Below are 9,114 nucleotides of genomic sequence, written 5' to 3' on the forward strand. Positions count from 1 at the left end.
AGAGACATACATCCAATGCCCTCTCATGATCACTCTCTGTGGCAACCTTTAGATCAAGAAAATATGAAAGCACAAATGTAAAAGTTTGTGGGTGCAAACAATGGATTGCAAGTTCATGTTTGGTTTTTGCCTGTGGGAGGCACACTGCAAGGCTTCTGGGTGGGTGGAGGGCAAAAGGAGGAGGTGGTTAGAGAATCCGGGGTCTAAGACAATTTGGGAGGAGGGAAACATGCTGTAGGGAGGGACAAGAGCTCCTAACTGCATGGGCCTGCCTAGCTCATCAGCTGCCCTGGCTACTCTCCTCCACCAAAGTGGTTCCTGATTGCCACTCCAGTCGCACCAACCCAAACCTTCACAAACACGATGCTAGATCCAATCCTTGGCCTAATAGTGCATTTGTCAGCTGGTGCCTTGTTCTTAACTCCACTCCCCCATACAGAGCTTGGAGTACTTATGACTAACCTCTAAAATGACTTTGTCTTCATATAAGAAAGCCACAATAATTAGGTCTAATATCTCAGGCTCTTCAAGAAGTAGCAGCAAGTTTTGTGTGTCCTATTGCAAAACTGGAATCCTCTCAATTCTAGCTCTGAAGGACTGTGAGATATTACACTTTCACCTACTCACTTATCCTGAACTGACATTTTGGGGAAAGAAGGATAAATATATTTCTGGCAGATTGCTCTGGAAAGTTAGGGGCTCCTGGAAACTGCTTCCTGGCTTGGAATGTTATTAAGGCGATGGATTAGTGAGCAGCGTGGGTGAGTTGCTGAACTGCATGATACATTTTAGTTAGTTCATAGCTCTGTAATTTCACATACAGGTGTCACCACTGTGCACATGGTATGTATGTACATAACTAAAGTTGAAAACAAGCCATGTTCATGTCTTGAGGGCCAAGTATAGAAACTTATGCTGCAAGGGTTGGTGAAGAACATTTTTAGTGAGCAACAAACCCTAAAGGTTTCTCTCAGCTAGGAGTGACTGGTGCTTTTGACGTGCAAAATGATGATAAGAAAGAGTACCGTGAAAGGGTTTATGGGGTAGATTGAAATCTCAGCTTGCTCTGTGCTGGGAGAGGCACGATTGCTGTGGAGAATTAGCTGTGATTCACATGAAAAGAAGCCATAAAATGCAATTCCCCTCCTTCCTATGGGACTGACAGAAAGCAGATCCAGCCCCTTCTCAGGGCATGGGAAGAGTTAAAGTAACTAAGTGGGGGACAGCAAGGGTGGCTTCAGCACTGGGGTGAGCAGGGAAACTGGAGGACTTAGGCAGGAGTTAGATAGGGGGCTTTTAACCATCCATGTGCTACAGCAGTACCTGGCATGGGGAGAGGTCATACAGCTCAGTCTGTAAGAAGTACGGCAAAGACCTGTCACACATTGTCTGGAACAGTCTTGAATTTTGGGCCTGCCTGGTGTCCTTGCAGACTCTTTGAAATGGGTCTTTTGTCCTAAATTTGAAAAAAAAAATGCCTCACATTGGCTAACCTCTCCCTGAAGGTTCCCAAAATGCCAGGCAGTCTTGCTGCAGGTGCTGAGAGAACTTGGCATGATGCTACCTGGCACCATATGAACATGACTACATATTTCCAGTTCAGGAGGTAGCCCTCTGCAATATAATGCCATCCATACCATATCATCAGGAGGCAACTTTGGGGCTACCTCCTGAGCAGGAAACAATAGAGCTAGTCTACCTCTGGCACCATGCAAAAGTGGAAGTGAGGGAGACTACTTCTGGAGCTCTATCGAGCTTCTGGGCATGTGTCGTGGATTTTGGTCCCTGCAACTGAATTGCACTTATGCAGGCCTAGGAGGAATTTTGATAGCATGAAAGGGTTAGGGGCTCCTTCCTTTCCCCCAGCAGGATTGTAGACTGAGACGTTCACAGCTGTTTTAGCAACGTTGGTGTGGAGGCCTTTTCCCTGAGGACTGACAGAGTTGAAGCAATAAAGAAGGGGGCTCATATATAAGTTCATCAGCAGAGCACAGTGATGAGTGTCCCCTCATATGCAGCATATATCATACCTGTTTTCGTCTTTAGCCACGCTGAACCTTGGTCCCCAGAGACCTGTGTCCAAATCAACAAGCCATTCCTCCATAAGCATCTCATCTGTAACTCTCATTTTCTTCTACAACGTTGCCAGTATTTTTCCTCTCATAATTTCCACATTGAAAAACTCTTCTGCTTATTTATTTAATTTCTCTCATCATTTGCAGTGCACCATTTATAGTTCTCTGTACATAGTCACTGTAAGCGTGCAGAAAACCACACACAGGAACATAATGTTATAAACAGGACATGTCATAAAGGAATTTTAATTTTTATATTGAATAATAGGGTGATATATTACTAAGGGCAACACATTGTGTAGAATTTAATCTAACTAAGGTTTGTGCTGGTTCTCAGGTAATCCATGCACAGTTTCAAACAAGGTTACTGGTGGTCATGGACATGGAGATGTTTCAGTTTCTGTCCCCACTAGCCAGCCAGATGCCCCATTGGTATATTTTGCCCCTGCATTTCTTATTTTTGTATTAGTTGTGTTTAGATTGACTATAACCTTCTTGTGAAGCTTTGTTACCTTTGCTACTGATAATAGATTCTCAGCCTTAATCCAGTTCAACATAGGGGGAAGGCTTTCAGGGGAAAGATTATTTAATTGTAAATGTGAAATTGTTACCCAAACACAAACACAACCCAAACACAAAACAAGCTTTAAAAAATACATATCTTGGAAGGTGAAGAGAAATATAACTCACTGCTTCTACTTTTTCCCCAGATCTCAATGCTAAGCAAGAACAAAACCAATAATACTTTGTACTTCTCCAGCACCTTTCAATCTAAGATCTGAAATACAATTATCCCGCAAAAATACCTGCAGGGAAAATAAGGACTGTAAAAGTCCCATTACAGTTGCCTCTACTCATTGCCAAGCTGCTCCCCTACTGTATTTCCTCCCACTTCCCAGAAAGCTCCTGCCCTTTCTTGTTCTTTCCTTTCCCTCCCCCACTCACAGCCCCAGAGCCAGCATCGCAAAGCTCCTGTTCTTTGTAACAGGAGTTGGGCAGTGTTTGGAGATGAGTTTCTCTGACAGCAGTGGCTCATTTTCCAAAGAACAGGATCTTGGTAACAGTGTATCACGTCACAGTCCTTCCCTTGCCTTGCTCATTTTCAGTATTAAGTTTTTAAGGGGAAAACAGTTTCACATTCTGCAAGGCCAACATGAAATTCGTACTTCTATATCTCAAAGAAAATGATAAGCTTGGAAATAACAATGGTCTATTTCATTTCATGATGAAATAATTTCCTCTTTGTGTCACTTTCTCAAAGAATAATATTTGACTAATGCAAGGGCATAAGATAGGGTGAATGTTTTTCTTCAGACCAGTTGATAATGGACCAAATTCAGCTGAGGTGCAGACAAGAAACATTCCAGTGACTTAAATGGAAAGAAGTGTGCTTTACCAGGGTATTTTTAAAAACAACTTGTATAAAATACATAAGAAATACACGATTCACCTGCTACAGCAGAAAAGCCTGAAGTTTCAGGAATCACTCCTCTTTATTACATATCCCGTAACAAATCCTGCACACTAAGTTCCCTCTAACACCACAAGAATTGCTATGGCTGCCAGACACTTTGATCTGCTACCATGGTACAAAATTTTTAACCAGAACAGCCCCACTTCACAATCATCAGCTTGACCATCCCCTTTAACAAAAGGCTACTGTATTCAGTAGGGTACATTACAATATAGTGCAACCATGTAGCTATGAATTCATCTTCCTCCCCCCTCCCCAAGCTCAGAAACAATGCAAACAATTATAGTTGTCTAACTGGATCCTTTAGTTCAATACATAGCCTGTATTTGTTTGCTGAAAGTGTTTAAAGTATATGCTTAGCAATTTTCTTTGCAGGGTTTCCATTAAATGCCTGTACATTAATTTTTAAGTATTTTCAGCACTAGTAAAATAGTTATTGTCACAGTATGCTTTCCCTCCATTGACCAGTATCTTATTTCCATATACAGGAGTTTCTCCCTGCTTTGGTGTGTTCATCATCACAACTGATAACATCTCCTAATTGCACTGATATGGGACATATCATCAGTGACAAATGACAAAGTTAAGGCAGGGACTCCAGTCAAGTTGTTTTCCACCCTGGCATGAAGATCTCAGCATGTATTTATTTGCCTACAGCTGGTGCATTGCTATCAAAATGATAAAAATTAAGCTGCTGTCACGACTTCAACTTACTCTGACACCCAGGCCATGATGACCAAAGCTACACTGCTGACTTCATATCATCTTTCAACATGGAATCAAACAGCTCCTGGAGTGGATTACTTTACAGGACAATGGGTGCATCTACATGAGACACTGTATCACTGTAGCAATGAGCTAGGGTGACATATAGCATTGGCAAGTGCTAACTGTGACGCTACCATTACTGTGTAGTAGGGTTGGAAACAACCCATGCACTGCCAGGACTGCGCAGTCATTTAGTACATTACAGTGCTAAGTGATTGTGCAGTACCAATTGCACAGTGGGGTGCAGAAGTAAATGTGCCCACTGTCAAGATCAAAGTAAAAAATGAGCTTCATTCTGATGATTTAAATCTAGTTTTTGTTCTCCTTTTGCCTGTTTACTTTCTTTGCTAAGCTTGGGGTGAATCCATATGTTGTTGATTTAATTTGTTTCACTTTCTGGTTCTCAGTGGTGCATTCTTCCTTTAGGTTTTTAATGTTGGGACCCTATTTGACAGCTGGTGTTTGGCAGCAGAAACTCAGGGTGAGGGGGAAAGGATAAAGAACAGCCTACACACCGGGATGGACTAGAGTTGACAACTCTGCTCTTCAGGGATAGAGGAACTTTCTGTCATAAGGGTACAGCTTATCTGCTTTCTTGGTGACCAGTCTGAGGCTATGGGATGAACTCCCTTAGAAACTGAGGCCCACAGCAAACCTCCCCACCTTCTACTCCAAGGGCAAGGCAATTTTCTTTGAAATAAGGGGGAAAGGGAGAAAGAAAACATCTTGAATGGCATGGTGAGATCACAGAATCATAGAGGATTGGAAGGGACCTCAGGAGGTCATTTAGTACAAACCCTGCTCAAAGCAGGACCATCCCCAACTAGATCATCCCAGTCAGGGCTTTGTCTAGCCAGGTCTTAAAAACCTCCAAGGATGGAGCTTCCCCCACTTCTCTGGGCAGCCTGTTCCAGTGTTTTATTACCCTCCTAGTGAGAAATTTTTTTTCCCTTGCCGCAACTTGAGACCATTGCCCCTTGTTCTGTCTTCCACCCCCACTGAGAACAGCTTAGCTCCATCCTCTTTCGAATCCCCCTTCAGGTAGTTGAAGGCTGCTATTATATTCCCGCTCAGTCTTCTCTAATCTAGACACATACCTACATGTATATTTATAAAAGCAAAGACAAAAGTACCAAAACAAAACACTGCACCACACACACAATTTCCCCTCCAGGGAGTCCATGAGAGGGAGAATAAATTAAACATGGCATGTTAGTCGTCATGCTTAATGCAGTAGTGGAAGGCAGTCAATTAAAATAAAAATATAGTTCCCTAATGTAGACCTTTTCTCCACACACATTTGCACTGAAATAACTAAGTTGGTGTTCATCTGTGTGGATTCTTATTTCAAAATAAAACTATCCTGTTTGAATGTTGCTTATGTTAGTAAAGCACTGACTTAACTCTGCCCTGTATACACTTTTTATACTAACATAATAAGTATTTTGGTTAGGTGGTTGATTTGTTACTAGTAAGGTTATATTGATCCCACTATACCAGTTTATACAGTAGTGGATCCCATTATACCAATTATATTGGTGCCTTATACTGGTATAACTTATTCCTTTTCTTTTGTGGCATGGACATATAAGCCATTTACTATAGGATAGAATCACAGAATCATAGAAACTTAAGGCTGGAAGGGGCCTCAGGAGGGCATCTAGTTCAACCTCCTGCTCAAGACGGGATCATTCCTGTCTAAACTACCCTGCACAAGTATCCACCTAGCCTATTCCAAATAAAGCTGTATTAACAACACTCACATGCAACTACTAGGTACAGCGTCCCAAAATATTATGAACAACTGAACTTGCCACAAGTAAAGCAAGGGGATAAGGGCACTGTCAATGTCCTGCTAGTGCAAGGACGAAAGACAAAAGGGGACAGAGCTTTACTGGCTGTGACTACATGAGCAGCAGACCATGCAGTTGTTACTGCGCAGTCATTCAGTACTTGCATGAGCAAGTACTGAATGACTGCACAGTAACCGGCATTACTGCACAGTACTGTCACCTTATCTTTTTTTTCCGATGCTACTGCACGGTAGCAATAAGCTCATTGCTACTGCACAGTAACATCTCATGTAGACACTCCCAGTGTGTGTCGGCTGCCCTGCACTAATTGTCTGTGTACATGCTCTGACTCCATTGACCCCATGGTAAATTGAAGCTGAACTGTGGTAGTTTAGCACTTAGTCAGAGGGTTACATTTGACTCCTGGTTTGATTTCCATGGTTTGCCTTCTGTTTATCACAGGGTAAGAACATGCACAAAGTCAAGTACTACAGAGAAGCCGATGCATGGTAAGCCTCATCTCCTCATATGCCAAAGCAAGTTGTTCATATACTGGGATAAGCACACTCACACAGTATATAGTTAAATCATTAGCACTTTTCTGTGAGTGTCCATATGCAGCCTTGCAGTGACATAATAAACATTATGAATTAGGACAATTTGTAATTAATTTGGTACCAGTTTTGTATATGTACAAAGGTTTTGTATACAAAGGGCTTCAGATAACTGGCAAGGTTCAGCATCTGAAGTAATCTTTTCTTTTCCTTGCTCTTTCTTAGGTTGCACCACTGTTGCTCAGTGTGATCATCATGACATGAAAACACAAAAGAGCAAACTGAAAAGGTAATGCTAGATCAGAGTGCAAGTAAAAGCTCTTTTGCTGTCTCAGAGGGCTACAGCAAATCAATCCTTGGAGGATGTCTTCCCTTCCTAAATTACAGGTTTTGTCCCACTTTGAGCTGTTGTCTAATGATTAGAACAAGACTCTGAATAGGATGCTTGTGTTCTTTCACCAACTTTGCTACCCTGAGCAAGTCACTTACCTTCTCTGCTTGTTTATTCATTTGTAAAATGAGAATGAAAATAAATATTCTCAGGGGTGTTATTTAATGTTTGTGCAGTGCTTTGTAATTTGTGACTAGAAAGTAGACACTTAGTTGGCCCATCCTCTATTATGATGTCACCCCATGGCATTTAAAGCTCACAGTGTACAACAATGATCATTGCTTGATGAAGACAGAGATTCTGGATAAAAGGACTCTTACAATTATTTAGCAGTGTGTAAACGTCTTGTGTGTGTCTCATACAGATTCCAGTTCCTCTAAACACAGCTTTCACCTCCTTCTTGGTTGTAATTCTTATGGAAAGTAAATGACTTGTATCATCGCTGTTTGCTTCTAGTTATTAGCTTGTTCCTTCCTTCCCAACTGTACAAGCTGGGCATCTGTGCTGTCATTGGTAATGGCCTGGTCACAAGTGAGTCCCTATCATATCCAATAGCTCTTTCTTTGCAACTAGACCTATCTAGTTATACAACTGGTTCCAAAGTTCTCTATTGAAACAGTGCAGGGGCAGAAAGGGCATTTTAGTTATACCATTGTATATGTCCTCATTAGACCCAACTAATCAAGATCCTAGTATTCAGACACTACAGTAGCAAGGCGTACATAATTACCTAGGTGGATAGATCAGAGGACTCATGCATCTCAGGCACTTGAGATCTAGGATGCCAATGAAATATCTGTTATTTCACACAGAACATTGATCAATAACAGAAGAATGCTGGAGAACTATAGTGCCTGCTGTCATATATAATTCACTGCACTGTATAACAGTGGGTCCCATTAAAATGAGAAAAATGAAGAAATGACAGCTCACTTCACAAATGACAGCTTTTCTGTGAAAACTGAATGACTGTGAAAATCATGGACTCAGTTCCCGATTCCTCCACTGACTCACTCTGTGGCTTTGTGCAAACCAGATAACTTACCTGTTTCCACATCCAAACATGACAGCACAACCTAGCTCCATTCCAGGCAAGCTGTGAGATGTAATTAACCTACATAAACCACTTTATAATCCTCCTAAGAAATATCCTATTCATACTAACCGTATTTAACAACAGTCCTTATTTGGGTCAGAGCAAACATTTTCAATTACTATCGATTTTGCCTCTCAATCCCCAAATCTCTCCCAGTCTCAAGCATTTCAGTGGTGCTAAAACCCTGCACTCCCACTGCCAATTTGTCAGCGCCTACCTTTAGCTAGCTGGCTAGTGTCCAGTGGGAGGATCTTGTTTACACACCTACTTTAAGGAAATGGGAGACTTCTCCCTAGCTTGCTCCTGTGGCCTGTGGTTTAGGGGAAGTGAGATTTGGAGGCATCCAAACCTCTGGGGCTTGGGCCTGCACATGGGATGCCCACCATTGGGTTTGGGAGTATCTAAAACCCCAGGTTGAAAAGTCTGGGGTGGAGGATACTTGCCAGTTGTAGTGCCATGTATATGGTGTTAGAACAACTGAGTTCAAATCAAGAGGATTTGGAACTGATTTGAGTTCAGTGGAGAGGATTTGGAACCGATTTGGCTGATCTGACCTGGAATAGGAAAAGTTTTCCACAAATAGAAAGAAAGAAACAACCCCTCCCCCAGCAGTTAAGACTCCTTGAGAGTGCCTTGGGTTTTCCGTGGGGTGCATGAAGGGGGCGAGCCCCGCCCCCTAAGAGACCAGAGCCCCTTGCAAGATTTGAGAATCCCAGCCTGATGGGACCGCTCCTCCACTTAGGCGGACTTGTTAATCAATGAGCCGGTTTAATTTTGCTTGCAATCCCCTCCCTGCCCCAGAGTCAAAGTGTCACTGCCCCCTCGGTTTTACACCGGGCGCCTCAAACACGATCCTGTACGCGGAGCACTGTTGCCATTACCGCTGGCGCAGGAATTGAAAGGGCGCTCCGCAGCGCGCAGGATCCGGCCCGCACACCTGGCTGCCCCGGGAGGCGCGGGGAG

General features: G+C 42.6%; 1 protein-coding gene across 1 annotated transcript in view; it reads left to right on the forward strand.

Annotated features, from left to right (window-relative positions):
- Positions 1–6,612: 6,612 nt before the first annotated feature.
- RHOU (ras homolog family member U) overlaps positions 6,613–9,114 on the forward strand; it is an 11,908-nt gene continuing 9,406 nt past the window's right edge. Inside the window, exons 1-2 of the mRNA XM_019548620.1 lie at positions 6,613–6,619; positions 6,890–6,953. Coding sequence (XP_019404165.1) covers positions 6,613–6,619; positions 6,890–6,953 — 71 coding nt within the window. The remainder of the gene's footprint in view (positions 6,620–6,889; positions 6,954–9,114) is intronic.

Source organism: Crocodylus porosus, unplaced genomic scaffold, assembly GCF_001723895.1.
Source record: "Crocodylus porosus isolate Cpor-Errol unplaced genomic scaffold, CroPor_comp1, whole genome shotgun sequence".
Lineage (NCBI taxonomy): Eukaryota > Metazoa > Chordata > Crocodylia > Crocodylidae > Crocodylus > Crocodylus porosus.